The 20,897-nt window shown below is 39.9% G+C and overlaps 2 protein-coding genes across 2 annotated transcripts; one reads left to right on the forward strand and one right to left on the reverse strand.

Moving 5' to 3' along the window:
* Positions 1-1,119: 1,119 nt before the first annotated feature.
* LOC105905449 (transcription factor Ovo-like 2) lies at positions 1,120-3,375 on the forward strand. The gene is made up of 2 exons (XM_012833456.2): positions 1,120-1,249; positions 2,749-3,375. The coding sequence occupies exons 1-2, from the start codon at positions 1,135-1,137 to the stop codon at positions 3,063-3,065; spliced, it is 432 nt and encodes a 143-aa protein (XP_012688910.2). The 5' UTR covers positions 1,120-1,134; the 3' UTR covers positions 3,066-3,375.
* A 1,451-nt stretch (positions 3,376-4,826) lies between these two features.
* Positions 4,827-20,558, reverse strand: acat1 (acetyl-CoA acetyltransferase 1). Its single transcript, XM_031572689.2, has 12 exons — positions 20,397-20,558; positions 19,061-19,114; positions 15,786-15,903; positions 13,711-13,806; positions 13,528-13,628; positions 12,193-12,336; positions 11,955-12,105; positions 11,770-11,865; positions 11,180-11,293; positions 10,958-11,022; positions 8,992-9,149; positions 4,827-5,547 (listed from the first exon to the last, which is right to left on the reverse strand). Exons 1-12 carry the CDS (start codon positions 20,445-20,447, stop codon positions 5,427-5,429), a joined length of 1,269 nt encoding a protein of 422 aa, XP_031428549.1. The 5' UTR covers positions 20,448-20,558; the 3' UTR covers positions 4,827-5,426.
* Between the last annotated feature and the right edge of the window lie 339 nt (positions 20,559-20,897).

Consider the following 20,897-nt stretch of genomic DNA (forward strand, 5'->3'; position numbering starts at 1 on the left):
TTTACAAATGAATATTCTGTTCTTCACACTTTGATAGGTTACGAATGCTTGTCAGTACTGATAGCTTGGGATTAGATTTTATTCTAATTGCGCCACAGAGGCTAGGATACATTTGAGATACGTTTTTACTCCATTCGAATAAATATCACAGATGCAGTTGCAACTACAACATAACAGATTGCAGTAAATCAATCAAGGTTTAATGTAGGATTGAATAGAACAGAGGGACCCCGTACAACACATGACAAACATCCATAGACAAAAACATTAATTGAATACAAATAAAAATCTCTTTTTGTCAATCTGTCTGTTACATAAAAGATGACCCAGGTCAAAATGCTTTGAGGAAAAAATAAAATAAAAGATGCTCACTCACTTCAAAAGAGTTTCCTTAGATAGAATAGCCTAAGGTTTGTCTTTTTAATATCGCCTGTTCAAATCCATATCAGCATGAAATCTAACATATTGATCTGAAGGGCCAAACTTGATGACCCTTGATGAATGAAGAGGCCCCCCTCCCTATTCTGTCTGTAAATTGATCCCCGGTTCTTTGGTGTTAATATCACTAAGGGCCAGTTAGTTGCCATCATACCAGCTTTTCAGTTCTTTTGGAATGTTTGCACAAATAACACAGTTATGGGAGCACTACATCAAATAACATTTCATTATTTAAACCAATCAGATCATATCATTGAAGGCAATTACAACGTCCCAGCAGAACCTCCTGTTAGCCCTGAGCCTGGAGCACAGCAGCAGCAGCAGCAGCAGCAGCAGCAGCAGCAGCAGCCGCCACAACCAACCAAGAAGGCTACGCTAGAGGGCCTCCCTGTGCCTGGAGCACAACAGCAGCCACAACCAACCAAGAAGGCTACGCTAGAGGGCCTCCACAAGAGCTATTCGTTGCCCGTTCAGCATCAGATTCAAAACCCCTTTTACAGCAATGTTGCACCAGAAGCACCACCAGTTAAGGTAACTGATTTATCATGTGTTGGTCAGAAATAATCTTGGATTCCGATGTAATGAAAGTCATTCGTCTCCACTCTCTCTCTCTCCCGTTCCTCACAGGCCCATGGTGACTCCGGCTCCAGTGACTTCCTCTGTCCAGTGTGCAACAAGGTCTTCCCTCTGCAGCGGATGCTGACTCGCCACCTCAAGTGCCACAGCGTCGTGAAGAGGCATCCTTGTAGATTTTGTGGAAAGGGCTTCAATGACACCTTTGACCTCAAGAGGCATATGCGTACTCATACAGGTGAACACACAAATACGTGACACAAAGACAGATGACAACGAGGCAGTAGGCCAAGACTCCTGGCAGGAGCCAGGCTTCCTCAGAATTAAATGACTTGAGACGCTAACATCTCTATAACACATGTGAAATAACCTTGAATGAAATATTTCACATCAGTATATTTCAACTTTGATTATGTAGTATGTCATGTAGTATGGTGACAGGAAAACTTTTCAAAGTCATATTGTTGTAAGTCTCTTGCTTGACAGTCACCTAGGCTTGCACATACACCTCACGCCAGCGAGGGTGTAAATGAGGCGATCACCGTTGAATGTTGCACCCCTCTAACGGGATTGGTCAAGAGAGAAACACCTACCCAGTGGGTGTGTAGAAGAAGCCCACACACGTGTTCTGCCTCCATTCAAACGCACAGCAGAGTGGGCGGGTCCAACCTGGTGTTGTTTTCACACCGATCAGATCAGAAATGTAGGGACGCCAAGATATGACAAATTATTAAACTGAATGCCATCCATTGAGTTTAGTCAGTGAACTGCCATTGTAAATGTGCGTCTAAGATACATGGAGATGCACTTCTATATGGCCACGAAGCCTGTGAAGAATTGAATTAATGAAAGGGAGGAAAAGGCAGATGTGGAAACTGTCAGCGGGGTTAAACTGTCAGCGGGGTTAAACCGACAGTTGGATTAGGTTCACTAACCAAGTAGGCCATGGCAGCGGCTCAAAACACTAGTGTAGACATTTTTACTTTGGAGGGACTTCAGTGTAAGACGAATAGTGTGTGGAAGTCGACTGGAATTTTTAAATTTTTAGTGTTTAGTGTTTAGTGCATTTTAACACTTCCTGGTTCCAAAGAAAATTAATTGTATGGAAAAATTTAATTGGTTTTCACAAAATCTGCAAAAATAAGGTGTGAGCAAAACAATAGAGTTCAAATGTAGTTATCAGTTCGTCTTTTGTGTACATCGTGTCGCTTGGTCCATGGTTACAGACGTCCAAATTCATGTTGGGGCTTCATCAGTTTCAAAAGTGACGGTCCACTACTGAAACAGGCCAACCTTCTGGACAACACATGTAATAGAACATAGTTAGGGACATTATCTGAAACTACACACAACTATTGGTCATGTGTCACTGTCAAAAATACATAAATAGCACTTTTTGTGTCATTCAGTTGATATTTTTTAATTAAAAAATTTAATTTTTAAAGTTTTAAACATTTAAAATGTTACCTACTTTATAAGATGATCTTTTCTTGTTTAACATGACCTAAGGCACATATGGAAAATGCCTTTGCATTTTTTTAAATGCTTTTTAACTTTTTAAACTTGTTTTTTGTCATTCTGAAGTCCAATTGACTGTCCCCAATTTCCCGAGCATTAAACCTCACTAGTGTTCCTCCCAATACAATTGCATGTGTCTCCTCTTTATGCAAGTATGCAATAGCACTAGTCCATTTCAGAACCCCCGTTTGATGACTGTCTTGTGTGCCTTGTTGCAAGGCATTCGGCCCTATAGGTGTGAGCTCTGTGAGAAAGCCTTCACCCAACGCTGCTCCCTGGAGTCCCATCTGAGGAAGATCCACGGCGTGCGGCAACAGTACGCCTATCGCCAGCGGCGCTCCAAGATCTTTGTGTGTGAGGACTGTGGCTTCACCACTGGGAGACCAGATGAATACTTCGTACATGTTCGTGAGCATCATCCTGGCAGTGCCGCCTTGCGGAGATACTTTCGCAAACACATTCCTGACAGACCAGCCACAGCGGCTGATCACATCAATCCCTTTTTACTTTACCAACCGGCTAGTTTCTACATCTAAACATAGACCAATTCATTTTGTCTGCATCTTAATAAGCTCTAACTTTGTATATTGTTTCTAATTTGATTATATTAATGAAAATTGTGTTTGATAAAACATTTGAAATCACTGGAATCCTGACAAATCAAAATAAAAACACCCTCCGCTACATTAATATTGCTGTTGGATGTAAAGTTTATGAACAAAAAGTATTCAACACAAAGTCTAACTGAAGGTGTATATCATATAAAATACAAGGGTTCATCTGATTGACCATTATTCATTAAAATTGTCTATATGTTCATGGTCAAGGTTTGACTCCAGAAGTTGTTGTCTGATCATAGCAGGAAAAGCTTTATAAATGAGGTCTACATGAAAGCATTTTTACAATACATTTGAACAATAGCCTCAAAAATGGTACAAAACATTAAATAGGCCATGTTTTTGAACAGGTTTATTATGATTGTAAGTGCAAACCAATACAACAAATGGATTGCCATACGGCTGTAGACTGCTTGCTAAACTATAGCGTTCTCAGTGTGGGGCACTTTATTAGGCATATTATCTCTCATATACAGCATTCCTATAGAGCACCAGAATTTATATTGTGTATCTAAACAAATATCTATATCTTTATCAGATATGTATATCAGGTGGCAGGCCGACAGTATTGTAGTCAGGTGGTCAGGATGTTTTGGCTCATCAGTGTATACTTAAGCAATATAGTACTCGTGCGAGTGGGGTAGGTAAGGGATATTCCCACGGGTGGTGTTCGGCCGTAAGCAACAACACCCGTGAGAATATCCCTTACCTACCCCACTCGCACGAGTACTATATTGCTTTTATAAAACAATTTTATAGTCAACCAATTAAGATTTAAACACGAAGTTATCGATACATTTTTTTTCGCCATTGTTTCTCCGCAACAAAAAAATAGTTCCATTGTCAACGTCTTTTGGAATTATAAGAACTTTGAATTAACGGTTATCGCTTAATTGTATCAACGTGCTATAGAATGTTTCATCGCGGAGTGATTTATTATTAGCTGTGAAAAGTCCGAGTTGGGATGTCCTGGGATATTCCAACTCATGGAACGTCTCTTGTCCAATCAGAAACAGCTAAATAATTCAATAGAACCCAATTGTTTTATAAAGAAAATTAAATCACGGAATCATTAGAATTATCTAGAGAGCTGGTGGAACTATGGTTAGAAAGGATTTGTATACTCACCCTATTGACTGAACTGGCTTGCCCCCGTTAAAACATCCGTCACCTCAAATGAATCGGTAACTAAAGATGTATCTACATAGTTCTTTACGTAAGACATGTAATATACAGTAATAACCTGTAATACACATTTAGATAAAGAAACATATAGGCTCAGTGGGTCAGCACTGGGCTCCAGTCAGTTTGCATGTGGCTGCAAATGGGGAGAATGAACTTGAATGGATTTTCAAGAAGCTTGAAAAGAAACTTCAACCAAGTGAAAGAATTCCTATTCAGAGTGACAGGCCTGGCGTCGTCCATTTGATTTCTTTAGTCATCACTCCCGTCCCTGGCAGACTTAACGCAGCCTGATAAACAGTTTGTCAGTAGTCTTCCTATTCACCAGTCCACATCAAGACAATACTGCATAATGCAGCTTTAAAGTCAACCAAAAACATTATTATTATTTTTTTTTTAAATGGTAACATTAGAATTAAATGTATCATCAATGAATTCAAATTAGAATTTTATACAAATGAAATAATTTAGATGATATTATTCAGTCATACCACTTTATCAAACACCTCAGATTTTATTTTGGGACTACCACAAATGAAGAGTGTTTTGGCGCTCACAAGAAGCAGAGCAATACAGTACAAGCATGTCAAGTACAGAGGAAACAAACAGACCAGACTAGAAGGCATCAGCGCTCATGTGTGCATCATGAGACTCACTCAGGTGGGTTCTTATTCGCATCCCAAACCTGTCCCTCTACTGCAGAGAAATACAATTCCAGCAACATATTATTCCCGTCTTCCCAAAATCACAGATACATTCAAATATTCCCATTGAGATTCATTGCACCACTTCAACTATCAGTTCTTTCAATAATTGAACTGTGAAAGGTAGATGTAACAGATCTAAGTGCACACACACACACTATAAAGAAAGGCCTTCCTCTGGCAGTTGATTTAAATAGACAAACATGGAGTTAAAGTCAATTCTGGAGTGATTGGTTTCAAAAACATTAGCCATAAAGCTTTCACTCTTATGTTATATTCATGGTGGTGTTTAGTCACAGTATGTTTGTACACATCACTGTGCTGATATGTTATCAGTGGGCTAAACGCCTACATTTTTCAGACATTGTCGTTCAGTTGAAGTGACTAAAACATACTAACATTTCTGAATAAGGACAGTAGACGCGCCGCCGCCTCCATTACAGATGCCTGCGAGTCCATACTGGCCCGACTTCAGATGGTGGACCATGTGACCCACTATTCTAGTTCCAGACATGCTAAAAAAGAAGGAGAAGATTAAAACATGTTAGTGAAACTAGCCAAAACTGATCCAATTCCAAAGCCATGTACAAGATCTGTGTCAAACAGCATTGAGTTTCGATCTCAGCAGTGTTCAAACACCAAGTTTTAAATATTCTGTCATAATCTTACCATCCGAGTCTAATGGTGCGCTCATGAGCAACTGTGAAGTGTGAAAGTTCCGACCTCCAAATGGGAGAATACAACTGAACGCCTGTCAAACTGGGAACACCCCACGAGGAAAGTGGGAGGTTTCGGAGAGCTCCAAGAAGTAGGTTTGACGTCACTCTACATGTCAAAGTTTGTGGTGAAAATGTTTTAAATGTTCTGAAATTGTACTTGTTAAATGATACGTCACAGTTTCGTTTTGTGCAACTGACATAATGTTAACCTTCTGGCTCTACTTAACAGTGCTTCACTGTCAATACCGCTGTCTGCTTATTGTCATTATGTCAACGCCCTCAACTTGGAAGTGGGACGTTCCGAAATGGGAACTTTTCCCCATTTCCCACCTGCCTGAACGCACAATAAATATCATTAATGTGTTCCGTCAAAATGAAAAGCTGGCTTTTGACTAAATCGAAGTCATCTGGAAAATGTGTCACAGAAGTGATGTGCTTCCTGTTAAAAACACAGTTTTGGTTTAAAGGGATTTATCTATGAGCATTGTTACGTACATGTATAGACACACGCAAGTAGTTTGGTTTCTTTCTTTGTTTAGTTGCCGGCACCTACTCTGTTCTCACGTGTGTAGTTCACGGTCCCTCAGTAGGGGTGGGGCTATCCTTTAAACCTACTCTGTTCTCACGTGTGTAGTTCACGGCCCCTCAGTAAGGGTGGGGCTATCCTTTAAACCTACTCTGTTCTCACGTGTGTAGTTCACGGTCCCTCAGTAGGGGTGGGGCTATCCTTTTAATTGCAATGGTGGCGGTACCGGTGTTGGGAGTGTGATGGGATTGGAAGAATGGCAATGTTCTAGAAAGCGTGTGTGAAGTATGGAGAGAGTTGCTGCAGCAGGTATTGCTATTTGTATGGACAAATAAGTACGGGGTTGGGGTACTCTGGGAATGGGATCCCGGGTACCACTTTCAGCTACTGTATTCTACCACCCTTACTGACAGAATACATTTCGAAACAATGTTCATGACTTAAGAATAATTTAATCAAGTGCCTTGTATTAATACATTACCTTGTATGAATCATGTGCTTCTGTAAGCAGGAACATGGCTTTTCTGTGTTTCTGTGTGTGCACAACTTAGATGATTAGGTGCTGACACCACTTAGTCTGCATATGTGTAAGAGCTATATGCGGAAGAGAAGGAACCTTTTGTCTATGTTTGGGTGAGCTCAGAGGTGATAAGAAGGGTCAAACTGTGCAATATGAAACTCTGACTTTAACCAAGTATGTATGTTTGTTAAATCACATGCCTTTGTTTGCTGAAACATGACTTTTCTGTATATCTCTGATTCTAACTCTTTGTGTGTGTGTGTAAGCAAGGACTGAGAAGAAGAACTGGTAGTCCTTCTTTTCTGCCTTGCTGTTGCATTACGTTGCAAAAGGCATAGTAAGATGACCTTGGACGTCAGAGACCCACCACGTGGTTATCCCTACTGACAAAGTGTTTTGGCATCAGAGAACGCTAACTTCTTTCTACATAAATCTTTTTTTTATTTTGCTTCTCTCTCGTCTGTTGCAGTCTGGGAGTGAGCCCGGGCTCTCTCTCTCTCTCTCTCTCTCTCTCTCTCTCTCTCTCTCTGGCCTGCCAGGATGTGGGTGAGCCCAACAAGCTTGTTGTTGTTGAATAAATATACTTATATGCAACTCCAGAGTCCTGAGGTAACTTGAGTGAATTTTCACCTAACACATTTACTATGCTTGTGTCACTAAAAATCCCCATGCACCAAGCCTGTCAACATAAATACAAATAACTCAACTAAACACATATAAAATTCCCAATATCAATGAAACTGGGCTACAGACAGCGCATGTTGTACTGTGGAGATCCCGGGTACCGCATGTGGTGCGTGTTGCGGGCGTCACCAGTTGGGCACTGTTGTGTATCCTGCCACCCCTGCTATCCTAACTCAAAGCCTCCTCTCTCTGAGGGGTTCATCAGGTGCCAGACCCTCATGGCTGCTTTTCTTTGGTTTTGGATTCACACACACACATCTTAGTTACTGTCCTACTTTCCATCACTTTGACTATCTCTCACGTCTAATGAGCTGGGAGAGTAGCATAACAGCAGGCCATCAGGGCCTAAACCCTTTCTCATCTCTACAGTACCAGCAGGCCATCAGGGCCTAAACCCTTTCTCGTCTCTAAAGTACCCTCCACACACGCCACCCTCTCATAGAGGCCAGTTTCATGGAGTCGAAAAATCGTCTAAAAATGTTGGACTCCTGCACCTGCCCTCCAGTTACGCAATTGTAACTTCACCGCTCGATCGCAGTTGTAATTATTGTAATTTGATGCAACCTAAAACTGTCAAACTGTCCTGCTTAGCACCCATAGACATGAAACTAAAGAACTAAAAGGCGTACACCTTAAGAATATAAATGATTGTTTAGCCAGGGAGGGGGTGGGGGTGAGCATTAGGCCTATAGCTTTTAAAGGGCCGCAGGAATGCACCGTTTACTGTTGAGTAGGTAGGTCTTTGTGAAACCATATTTTTTTGCATAACCTATGGTGCAAGTTATAGACTAGCCTACAACTAGGCGTACACAGCATTATCATCGATGAAATAGCACTATGAGATGATATAACTCCTGCAAATCATTGGACAAACAGAACTGCCAATGTTTCTGATGTCTACCAATCAAACTCTCTATTCATTGTCACTACTGCGGACGTGGTGAAGCTTCATGGAGAATGAAACCTCATTGGATATGATCTGCTTTCTCTCCACGCTGTTTAATGGCAGTAGCCTAGTGTTACTTGTATTAATCAATAAAATATTCAATAAGATTTAGTTCCGTTATTGATTTATTTGCTTTGGTTAAAACACATATGTCGGGTTTAAGGATACCTTTGATGTTTTGTATACTACTAATTCTCATGTAAAGTAGTATTTATTGTTACACCATGCTTTTTTATTGCTCTTAGCTTGACTGTTCTCTCCCTTGTACGTCGCTTTGGACAAAAGCGTCTGCTAAATGACTAAATGTAAATGTAAATGTAAATGTATGAGCATTATAGACAAACATTTCGTCCGTTAAGTTTTTAATATATCATTTGACTAGTAATTGCCAGCTTATTGAAACGCTGATACATAAGTTAGAGCATATTACCTTATAACACGTAACTAGAGTGTCGGGGAGCTCATTTTTTTAGATTGTGACATATCAAAAAAATATTTTGGTATTTGAACACTGCTTAAAGACAGATATTTGAACCCAGAATCTCATAATCTCTGGTTTCTTACCCAATTGGATGGCCAAGAGACACGGCTCCTCCATTGACATTCACTTTACTGGGATCAATGTCAAGCATTTTCATGTTGGCCAAAACCACCACACTGAACGCTTCATTGATCTCCCACATTGAAATATCATCTTTCTTCAGCCCACACATCTCAAGAACCTGAACACAGAAGACACAGAGAGAGAGAGAGCACTCATGACCCGAAGCACACAACCTAATATGTGATGCTAATAGAACATCCAAACATTCAAACATTCTTTACATATCCTTACAAAGGATCACATTTAATCATTAACACATTTTTGGGGAATACACCTTGTATATTCGCTGCAAGCACAATGCAGTCAATTTAAAAAAAGTACCTTACATAAATAAAATGTAGAATTATGCAATAGGACAGTAAAAACACGATTCACACAACAGCTGTTTTTCATTCACATGGTCAGTAGTTTCAGTTTTAGAGAGAAGCCAGAGCAAGCAGGATCAAGTCCACTTTAAAAATAACTAAATGCCACCCAGGAACAAGTCCACTTTAAACACAACTAAATGCCAACCAGGATCAAATGGAATTTTTTTTATTTTGAGGCAAGCCCAGCTATTTGGAAGTTGGAAATGTAATGATGCATTGTGTTCACTTGACATGCACAACATGGGAAAAGACATGGACAGAGTTAGGAGCTGTATTTATGTTTTGACCAGGTTTGTTTATTCTAAGGTCAATGGGGGTCATGAACTGACCTGAAGTAGGCTTTACTGTGTTCATACTGTGTGCTTTGATGGTTATGGTGAGTAATACGACCTGAAGTAGGCTTTACTGTGTTCATACTGTGTGCTTTGATGGTTATGGTAAGTAATACGCAACATAACTGATAAACTTCTGTGTGCAGTATGGTTTTATGTAACCAGTCTTAGTTTGCTGGTAGTGTTCTGGTCTAAGCTCCTAGGGTATTTATTGTGTGTATACAATATGTATGGATGGCTATGGTGTGTACTATGTACCATAAAAATAAACAACAAATAAAACTTGTGTAGAGAGGTTGTCAGGATAACAAAAGATAGGCACAAGTAAAGATAACTTAACCTTATGATAGCAATAACAGGTTTATATAAAGGCCAGACTTTGACAGCGAAGATGTCTGTCGATGTATATTTAAAAAGCAATAGGCTAGGCCACCCAAGTCACCTATGATTGGCCAGTCAAATTAGAAGAGGCTGTTTGATGTACACAGCTAAATTAGTCAGGAAGAATCTGTAAGGAAGACACTGACTTAAAAATGGCTAGCGAGTTCTATTTTGGGAAGAGGGCATGTTTAAGGCATATATTTGAGCCAAACTACCTCCATCCACGTCGTTTTCACATAATAAGTCATCATTTTCCATTCCGGCACGATGACCAATTCTGGATTACGACAGACTTTTGAACTAACAGAAACTGGCTGAGACATTCGATTCAAATTCAAAGTGCAGTATTGAAAGATTGTAAAGTTACGTAATTTAATAATTATTGTGAATTGTGCATGCAGGTCTATAGGAAACATGGATAGTATTCCCACATAGTGGGCGTATCCATTTCTTTATGACACGTCATGAACTATGTCTATATTCACACTTTTAGAAGCTTTCTCATGGAGCAAACATCACAAACTATGACGTATAGTCTGTATATTCTGTTTAGTTATATACAGTACCAGTCAAAAGTTTGGACACACCTTCTCATTTTTCTTTGATTTTATTATTTTCTACATGGTAGATAAAACTTTTTTTTGTTTAGTACATCATTCCATATGTGTTCTTTTGTAGTTTAAATGTCTTCAGTATAAATCTACAATGTAGAAAATATTAAAAGTAAAGAAAACACTTCTCAAAAAAATTAAGGTGTGTCCAAACTTTTGACTGGTACTGTAACTAAACAATAGAACAATAGAAACATCAACAAAAAGCACAACAAATGACAAATGCTAGCTTACCTTTGGAACCGCAAAAGCCGGAGCAATCGGGAAATCAATCGGATGAGTTGCAGCATCAGCAAAACCTGAGAGTTAAGGGAAGAATATTGACATCTCACAAAATCATAATTTAATAATGCTTAACTAACAACATGACAATTAAATATATGGTTACACAACCCATTGGGTCCAATTACATTATGGTGGTGAAATATTGGGAATTAAATAACAAAATGGTCATACCAACAATCCTGGCAAGTGGAGTGACATTCAGTCTTTTTGCAGCATCTGCAGTCATCAAGACCAGAGCGGCAGCACCATCATTCAGAGTGCTGGCGTTTGCAGCCGTCACTGTACCTGTAAAACCACACATTCCCCACGGTTTGAACGCTTTGATTTGTTTCATGAAAAGTCTTATTTGATGTGTGATGCTCAAGCTAAATTAAAGGTGTTCTTCTTTTTTTTTTCCCATCATCTGGTCAGATTGACATTTTGCAACTCTTTGGTTTGAAATGACATTATCTATAAAAAAATACAATAAATACTTTATGGATTAGATTGCCATTGAAACAAATGATGTGTTATTTTAATAAAAAAACACTGTGCCCTGATCAGGTATGTCAACAATTAATTTGATTCGTTTATCAGTGCAAAAGTGAAACGAAAGGGTGAAAAATAAATAAGAATGTGGCAGTTTACATAATCAAGGAGCTGATAAGTTAAGAGAGAAATAAATAGTTAAATAACAGGCTAATTCTATAATAATTCTAATAATATTAAATAATGTGGTGTATGTTTCATTGAAAATGCTCTGCTACAAATGTGACAAACACCATTCTCTCGCTGAAATACTGCTCTCAGCTTGGGAACTTTGCTGAAGTCCACCTTTCGCCATTCTTCATCTTCTTTCACCACAACGTCAGGCTTGCCTGCGACACAAATGCATTCTCAGTGTCACTATCCAGTGAGGACATGTTAGCAACTTCAACTATAGATCCATTTACAAGTAAAAGGAGACCTTTCTGAGGAATGGTAACAGGAACGATCTCCTTAGCAAGAACCCCTGACTGGAACGCAGCCTTGCTCTGGCTGTAGGACTTGATGGCATAAGCATCCTGTTCCTCCCTTGAAATACCGCAGTTTTTGGCCGTGTTTTCTGCACAATTTCCCTTTAATAGAAAAGAAGAAAATGTCATCACTACGTGCATTCACTAAGTGCATTTGGCTAAGAATTCTTCACTGATTCTCTAAAATACCATGTGAAACTTGTTGTAGACGTCGGTGAGACCATCTCTCACAATGAGGTCCTCCATATGTATCCCACCGTAGGAGGGTGTCTGTCGAGCCATTATATAGGGTACACTGGACATGCTCTCCATCCCCCCCGCCACCATCACATCCTGCAGATGGAAGGAGGAGCACAAGATCAGTCTCTTTTGAACGTCTTCAGTGAAGCACACTGGTAGGGCTCATCATGGTGAAAACCCCATGTCCTATTGTTGATGATGCCCAAGCACCACTTGGCCTGAAGTAAGTCGTAGGAAAAAACTGCTGAAAAATGCTACATGCTGAGGAGGATTAAGATCGTAGGTGAACATACGAAGATTTGAATCTCAGTAATGGAAGGTGTATTGACTGTAACGGAAGGTGTATTGACTGTAACGGAAGGTGTATTGACTAACGGAAGGTGTATTGATTAACGGAAGGTGTATTGACTGTATTGGAAGGTGCATTGACTGTAACGGAAGGTGTATTGACTGTAACGGAAGGTGTATTGACTGTAATGGAAGGTGTATTGACTGTAACGGAAGGTGTATTGACTAACGGAAGGTGTATTGACTGTAACGGAAGGTGTATTGACTAACGGAAGGTGTATTGACTGTAACGGAAGGTGTATTGACTAACGGAAGGTGTATTGACTGTAATGGAAGGTGTATTGACTAACGGAAGGTGTATTGACTGTAACGGAAGGTGTATTGACTAACGGAAGGTGTATTGACTGTAACGGAAGGTGTATTGACTAACGGAAGGTGTATTGACTGTAATGGAAGGTGTATTGACTAACGGAAGGTGTATTGACTGTAATGAAAGGTGTATTGACTGTAACGGAAGGTGTATTGACTGTAAGGGAAGGTGTATTGACTGTAAGGGAAGGTGTATTGACTGTAATGGAAGGTGTATTGACTGTAACGGAAGGTGTATTGACTGTAATGAAGGTGTATTGACTGTAACTGAAGGTGTATTGACTGTAATGGAAGGTGTATTGACTGTTGTTGCAGAGTTCCTACTGTATGGCCTATAATTTAAAACAGTAAAACTGTTAGTTTTTAATTTGACATAAGAGCAAATACTCTACTGTTCAACTTAGAACTAATGCAATTATAATGTGAAAGATGATTCAATTTTAAATAATTTGACATTTAAGTGATATTGCACATACATGATATTGCATATTTAAAATTCATACATAAGATTTAAAAACATTCTACTGGACATACATAGATACATTTAACAAATTCTGAATTTGAGACTTTCATTAGAGTATTAGATCGAATGATCTACAGAGTTTCCTGGTGGTGGGGGCCAATTACCTGATGTCCACACATCAAACTTTGAGACGCCATCATGATGGACTTCATGCCAGAGGCACAGACCTTATTAATTGTGGTTGCTGGTGTCGAAATGGGCAGGCCTGCAAAAAAAGGAAACATAAATCTCCGGCTCCTTTTGCGGTGTGTTTGTTGATTTAAGCATGACTGTGTAAATATGGATACCTGCACCAAGGAGAGCCTGTCTTGTGGGGGCTTGCCCTTCGCCTGCTTGGAGCACATTTCCCATGTAGACCTCCTGGACAGCATCCAGAGGGATACCTGGTAGAAACGGGAAGCATGGCATTTGTGCCCACAAAACAATCTACTGAAAAGAACACGGTGAAATATACTGTAAATGGTTTTATTATTTGGTATATATATATATTTTATCTCTATAGCTATATAAATAATCTCAAAATAATCCTGTCTTCCTGCTAACCCTGAGAACTAAACCTGAGTCGAGTCCCAGGCAACTGAAGACAAAGCAGGTCCTGGACGAGGAACACACCCACCGCGGTGCTTCTTCTGTTGGTCAAATCCATTCAAATCGGGAAAATCAGAAAACGTCGAGCTTTTTAAGACATGCCTACGCCTCATCCCTTCGAATTGGCGGTCATGTTGTTGTTCATCGGGGTATGTCGTTTTGAGCCCAAAGGGAAGAGGGAATAACTCTTTTCTCAGCTGTCTGAAACTTTTCCTTTTCTGACAAGATGACCCCATTACGCAACACGATGCTTATTGCCCGCCTAGCTGACTGATTTAAAGCACACTGGGCCCATCGGAGGCACAGTGGTTCAGAGGGTGAAAACAGTAGGAGAGAAATGATGTGTTTTTGGAACAAATCTATTCTTGTAGACCACATATGTCTATGCCAGCCTATGTGAATATGTACTGCCTGAAATAGCATGTGTTGCGTTGTCACGTAGCTACTGAACCGGAAGGAAGTAGCCCAACACAGACACAAGGTTCATCATTGGTATTCATTTGAAGCTATATTTTCACCATGTCAAGGAGGCTTGTCCATCCTAATTAGGAGTTATTAGGGATGCAGCGCTACAGTGGGCCCACGGTTGGGTAAACATCACTGTTTTTGGGCCATGGTAACAGTGTGGTTTCTTTATATTTCAGGAAGAATATAGTCTATAGACATATAAAACGTTCTATTCAGGAAATTGGCAGCATGACTAGCTAGGCCTGGAGGATCAACTATCAAGCGGAGAGAGCTAGATAGGGGGTCCGTGTCAATTCGTTTTCAACTTCTCTCTGTGATGTTTCATAGAGTTTTGCTGCTGAAATGTGTGCGGGAAGGGACATTGTAATGTACTGAATTATACACAGAGGCGATTCTGTTACTTAGCCTCGCCTCACTGATTGAAATGGGATGGGCTAAATAATAAAAACACATGGCGGTACAACACAATCCAATTCAGCACCACAACTAGTAAGTAATGGGTTGCTACACAACACCTGAAACTTTAAAGCTCTATTTGCACGAAAAACAATTTTTTCACAAAACGGCAACAAAATGTCTTCTGTCGTTTTGGCAAGTAACCGTATGATAAGCGGGATAATGTATTGTCCAGTGGTCATTATCGTAAAATAAATCCTTTCAGGACGAAACAATTTTTCGATTAATGACCGCCAGACTATACATTATCCCTTACTCATGACACCTTTGAAAAAAAAAAAAAAAAAAGGATTTCATAGGGGCCCTATTTTAGTTTGACCACCTGACATTGCAAAGTAAATATTCAAATAAATTAAATTATATTAATCCATACAGTTCATTCATAACAATACATTAGCACCCGAATCCCCCAGGAACAAACAGAAGGTAATCTGCTAGCTTCAAGTAAAGTAGGAGATTTGACATGCTTTGTTATGAACTTTAAAACTCGTTGTGAAGTATTATTTAAAAGGAAGCAAGTTAAGAGTATGGTAGGATGGGTATACACAGTTAGAAAGTGAAATGCTTTATTCTGCTCAATCATAGTGCTTTACAAGAGCTTATTGGCCCTATGACCTCTTCATATGGGCCATTACCTGTCAGTTTAGAGAGGAGTAATATCTGTGCTAACACCACAGCAATATGCAGAAGGAAGGTCACTGACTTTGGAAAGAAAATGTTACACCAAAGTTGTAGCACTTTAATAAACAAAGTACTTTTCGTACTTCACTACTAAACAACAGGATGCTTTAACAACCAATATGTAGTATTGTGATAAATATATGCCTTAACAGTCTTTTGTGTTACTTACCTGCTTGCTCAACAGCTGCTTTGATTGCTATGGAACCTAGTCTGGTAGCTGGAACAGATGAAAGGCTTCCTCTGAACGACCCCATAGGAGTCCGAACAGCACTGACGATGACCACTTCCTATCGTCAATACAGATAAACAGAACATTAGCAACATATCAGTTGGACCTCAAGAGACGTGTTGTTGAAAAACTGAACTATGAAACAAAGATAATGACAGCGATGTAATTTACTGATAGATAGATAGATAGATGGATACTTTATTAATCCCGAAGGAAATTTAGGTCATCCAGTAGCTTATACACTTATATGACTTGCAAGCAAGGCCAACAGGCAGCATATATTTTGCCAGAAATCAGCAGCTATGGATAATAGCTCTGGGATGTACATGGTGATTGTTGTGAAGTGTTGGGCCTCAGGATCTCATCTTTACTTTCACTGCTACCCTTAACAGGCATTTGTTAATAACATCTCAGTCATTGGAAATTGCAAACTGGAAATGCTTTGTGGGCACCCAAACAGGTTCATTCAGATCCTCGGTGGCTCAGAGGAGCTCTTGTTTGTTGAGTTTTACCACAACATTTGAAGACTGACTGAGAGAATTCATTAGCTTCTGGAATTGTCATGAACTGACTATTCCAAATAACAATTCTTGACCTGCTTTTCAAGTCCCAACAACTCAAATAATGATTAACAAATCAGGCCCTAATCTCGTTATGTTATGAGACCTTTACGAGAGAATTGGTATTTTTTGCTACGGAGCTCGCCCTAAAGTTGCGGAGTGTAGCTCACTTTTTACACGACTGTCATGAATACAAATCACGCTTCGAGACCTCCTAATGGACAGTATAAACATGTTTTTGTGGGATGGGGTTTTTGACAAAAAGGGAAGTAGGGAGATGTCTATAATTCTTTACATCAGAAAGGTTAAGTGAAACAAAGGAGTAATTCAAGACTCTTTGAATGGTGTTCAAAAATGTCCTGAACTGAGTGAGTTGGACTGGGGTCCAGAGGACATGTTGTAGGACGACTCAGTTTCAGAAGCATACAGACAGGGAGAGGAAGAGAGGGGACATGTTGTAGGACGACTCAGTTTCAGAAGCATAGAGAGGAAGAGAGGGGACATGTTGTAGGACGACTCAGTTTCAGAAGCATAGAGAGAGGGAGCGGAGGAGAGGGGACATGTTGTAGGACGATTCAGTTTCAGAAGCATACAGAGAGGGAAAGGATGAGAGGGGACAATGAATCCATTAACGCTCCGATGTCCAGATAAGGTAAAACCAGTTTATGAGGATTGGATAATTGCACACTAATGGCGACAACTTTTTTTAGTAAAGGAACTTGCGACGCCATCCACGGAGGAGAGGGCGAGGGAGAGTGACTGATGGCGGAAGTGGAGTGTTCAGAGCATTCTTGAAAAGTAGAGCAAAGTTTCCTACTCTCTTTAGCATTGTCAACCAGACAACAGCTCAGTATAGAGCAAACTAACTAGGATAACAATTAGCTGAGTTAACGACCGTGTAACTAGAAATGGCTGGCCTAACTAACTAGCTAACTAGGTACAGTATAAGTGGGATAATGGCCATGTCTGGTAGCAGAAAATATTCCACTTTGGAGGTGTGCATTACCACCTCAAACATGCATTATTTTCTGCCACCCTACCTCTGTGTCGTCCATTACCCCTTACCTATTTAATAATAATAATTAAGACCTTTGTCAGGTTTTTCAATAGCACACACGACACACTGGAACACACACGTGCATATATGGAGGCGACACAGGACACACACACTGAGGTAGGCCTGAGGTCGCGGTGAATTTATTTCCTGCTTTTTCCCATCCTGGACCGTTCCTCCTCAAGGACCCCCCAGGAGCAGTGGGCAGCTTTGCAGCGCCCGGGGACCAAGTGAAGTGAACTGTCCATCTTTGGTCAGGGATGGACATGAGTTCTGTTATTTTGCATGTTTTTACTGTTGGGGTTCTTAGTGGAGGAAACCCCTTGTGAACACGGGGAGAACATGCAAACTCCACACAGAAAGGCCCGGGAGATAGCCCACCTGAGCACTGTGCACTCTGGGGAGGATCTGCCCCCCAGAGCCAACAGCGCCCCATGCGGGAATCGAACCCATGACCTTCTTGCTGTGAGGCAGCAGTGCAAGCAGTGCAAGTAACTGAGCCACCGTGCCACCTGACTGACTGCCATTTGACTGTGTACTATCTTAATAGTCGCCATATATATAGATCATTTTGCTGGATAGGTTAGTACAGAACACAACTCATGTTAACCAAGAATCCTGGTTAAAATAACTCAGTTCTTCTAGGGTGAAATCCCTAACCGAAGGCGACTACGCTGGGTGACATGTATAAACCAACACTGCTGGGTCATTTCTACCCAACGCTGCAATATTGACCTAGCACAAGCTTTGACAATGATGAAAATTTGGGTAGATTTCAACCCAGAAGAGTGTCCCAAAAATTCACTTTCACACTCTGATAATACTTCTAGAGTTCACCGCGATGTTGAATTATTTCTAGGTTTTTAAAAATTCTTGCAAACAGATCAGTTTGTTTACTAATGTTTTCTGCCAACTTCAAGTTTCTGAAAAAAGCAGGGCAAGTGGCTGAACAGACGCAGAATCTGTGTGCATCAGAATGACTGTTCGAACTGTGCATTAGTCCAGTGGTTCTCCAAGGATGGTTTTCAGCAGCAGTGCTATTGTGTCCACAACGCTGGACCCTAAGAGCTTTTTTAACTACAATTTTCATTAATAGAATTGTTTCTTAATAAAGTGCAAAGGCATTATTATCAATAAAATATTTGTGATATTAAAATAGTTTTCACTAAAGTCTATATATATATATAGTATATAGAGTAATGAATCTTATATTTATAAAAAGTAAAGTACTTGATACTGTTCAATGATGTACTCTAATTAATAGTGTACCGTCACAAAAAAAAAGGGACTGCAACACATGGTAAATAAACTTGGCAACATGTCATCCTACACACTTTGACAGATGATGGGTATGACAGCGTACCGTTCAGGTGAGGTCTGAAGGAGGAGGGAGGGATTGAGTTTAAGGTCAGCCTTAAATAGGTTACAAAGCCTAGAATTTAACTTTGCACATTACACTGGGAATTGACAAAGCTGTCCACATCAGTAGAAATGGAAGCCAAAATGTTAGCAATCATTACCAGTGCCAGCCAGTCGAACTGTAACACTGGCAAAATATACACTGCTAGGCCAATATACTTTGGATTATTGATACCACTCACATTTAGAGCCGGATGTGACGTGTAGTTTCTTGACAGACGCTGATGTAAAGTCACCTGGAAAGGAAGCATCATCAAACATCATTTAAACTCTAATTAATGCTAAATTAAACATTCACTTATTCTTGCAAAATAAAATAAAATCCTTTTAAAGTCATTTTAAGTATAGTGCCCAAGGACGGTGTACAGCGTCCTCATACGTATTTGACAGCAGACGTGACACTGCTTTGACGAATGGGTAACACATTCAAGTTATAATTGATAATTATCTGGTGTATTACGAGAAAATGTTGTTTGTTGTGTGTAGCCTACACAAGGAGAGCGTCCAAATGTATTCTTCAGACACGTACCAAGTTGCCTACCTACATAAATTCCAAACATTGATCAAATAACTGTTGTTCCTATTGCCTCAAAAGAACATATGCCAGCGACGCGAAACGCGTCCATCGCTTTGAGTGGGCGTGGCGTAGCGTATGGAAATAGCATAACAGACTGGACTAGCGAGCTAGTTAGCAGGCTAGCCAGCTGGTAGGCTGTCTAGTCACTTGTCTTTTTATAATCCAATAATTTTGAGTGTCTTCCTCTCCATTGACAGCCATTAGGTGTAAAAGCTTAACGTGGCTTAATGTTCCAATACTCCAATCAGTGAAAACCAAAGGTCCCTTACATTACACGTATCATAAAAACTATCTCCATTCCAAAAAGGCAAAACTGAAATCCAAGGAAAGGGTCATTACCATTCATTGAGTCTCCATTGACCCCTATTCTAAAAAGCTTTATGTGACATCATGGACCAAAACGTGCCAAACTTGACAACACTTTTATAGCCAGTGACACAACCACCATGTGAACACTGAAGTTTTACAGTGAACTTATACCCATAGCCATTATAAAGACACTGCTTATACGGCTACAGTTGGCTTTTTTGGAGTAGTCTACCCAACACATATTCATGATGTGTTGTGGTCACTGAAATGATACAATAAGCAACATTATCTCATAGAAAGTTATGTTATGGGTGTCAATGAGGAAAACGCTTAACTTAAGATAACGAGCATATTCCTTGGATTTTTGACAGTAGTTACTGTTGATAAGATATGTCAGATAAATTTGGTGTTCTTTGTTTGAGTGCATTTAGCCAAGTTAAGATATGTATTTATTTATTTATTTTACTTCAAGTTGTATAGAATGATGCTCCACATGTTCTTACCGTAAACTAACATTAGGTAACTTAGCCAAGTTAGCAAGCTAGCTGCTGGCATTTTTATCTACATCTGTCTGTGCCAACTTTTGCTGCAGACTCTGTAAAACCCTGTTCATGCTGAACGCCGCAACTTACCAACCGCTTGCACAGCTGCGTGTGTGCAGTAAAAAGCCCACAAGATGACATAATGGTGATGCAAGGTTCACTCTCAACTTTTCGCACAATTGGATGACTTTCACCTTCGCCCGTTCAATACCACAAGCCAACAAAGGTACAGACGTTGAGCATGAGCAGCGTGTAGTCAGCGAAAATAACGGAAATGTCAATATGGCCGCCATTCATAATGGTTTATAAAATAAAAGCTGAAACTTATTCATTAGGTTTTAATTGAGGAAAAATAGTAAATGTCATGTGTTATACAACTTGTGAAGCTGTATTTCGAAAAAAGAAATGTGGTTTTTAAAGATTTTTTTTCAATCGTGGCTGTTATAAATTAATGTGTATTTCTGTATTTGTGTGTGTTAACATTATGTTATCTGTATACATTTCAAATAGGCCACATAATAGGGGAAGTTCAACTCACAACTCTGTTCTGTATTCATAATCAACACTGTCTATATGCTCAGTTTATTCAGT

This window comes from Clupea harengus, chromosome 8, assembly GCF_900700415.2.
Source record: "Clupea harengus chromosome 8, Ch_v2.0.2, whole genome shotgun sequence".
NCBI classification, from domain to species: Eukaryota; Metazoa; Chordata; class Actinopteri; order Clupeiformes; family Clupeidae; genus Clupea; species Clupea harengus.

What these genes read in the sequence shown, in the direction of transcription:
- LOC105905449 (XM_012833456.2), top strand. Translation starts at nt 1,135, where the DNA reads ATGCTGACTCGCCACCTCAAGTGCCACAGCGTCGTGAAGAGGCATCCT. An exon ending in GCATATGCGTACTCATACAG is followed by an intron (nt 1,250 to 2,748) that starts GTGAACACACAA and finishes CCTTGTTGCAAG; the next exon opens with GCATTCGGCCCTATAGGTGT.
- acat1 (XM_031572689.2), bottom strand. Translation starts at nt 20,447, where the DNA reads ATGTCATCTTGTGGGCTTTTTACTGCACACACGCAGCTGTGCAAGCGG. An exon ending in AGTATTTCAGCGAGAGAATG is followed by an intron (nt 11,294 to 11,769) that starts GTGTTTGTCACA and finishes GTGGTTTTACAG; the next exon opens with GTACAGTGACGGCTGCAAAC. An exon ending in TCCACTTGCCAGGATTGTTG is followed by an intron (nt 11,023 to 11,179) that starts GTATGACCATTT and finishes CTTAACTCTCAG; the next exon opens with GTTTTGCTGATGCTGCAACT.